Here is a 304-nt window from a genome sequence, read left to right as displayed (position 1 = left end):
GGGGGCACCGATGGCTCAGCCGGGGCCGGGCCCCCTCCCGCCGCCCCCGCCTCGCGGCGCGGCCCTCACTTACAAAACGTCTCCTTGCCAACGCGGACGTTAATCATGAACCACTCCATGGCTCCCCCGAGGAGGAAGAAGAAGGGCAGGAACCTGTAAACGCCGAAGCGCCGCTTCCCAGGCACCAGCTGCAAGAGGCGCTTCACCCTCTTGCTCACCAGCATGGCCGCGGCGGGGCCGGCGCCTTCAGCCGTTCACGTACGGGAAAGAAAACAGGGCGGCCTGTGAGAGGCAGGGCGGGACG

At 68.1% G+C, this 304-nt stretch overlaps 1 protein-coding gene across 1 annotated transcript in view; it reads right to left on the bottom strand.

Moving 5' to 3' along the window:
* The window catches only part of SMIM4 (small integral membrane protein 4), a 2,464-nt gene extending 2,166 nt beyond the window's left edge, over window positions 1-298 (bottom strand). Inside the window, exon 1 of the mRNA XM_009639348.2 lies at window positions 74-298. Within this exon, the coding sequence (XP_009637643.1) occupies window positions 74-224 (151 nt within the window). The 5' untranslated portion in view covers window positions 225-298. The remainder of the gene's footprint in view (window positions 1-73) is intronic.
* Window positions 299-304: the final 6 nt, after the last annotated feature.

This window comes from Egretta garzetta, unplaced genomic scaffold (genome assembly GCF_000687185.1).
Source record: "Egretta garzetta isolate BGI_Z169 unplaced genomic scaffold, ASM68718v1 scaffold215, whole genome shotgun sequence".
In the NCBI taxonomy this organism is placed as follows: Eukaryota; Metazoa; Chordata; class Aves; order Pelecaniformes; family Ardeidae; genus Egretta; species Egretta garzetta.
This window is presented reverse-complemented; position numbering and strand designations above follow the sequence as displayed.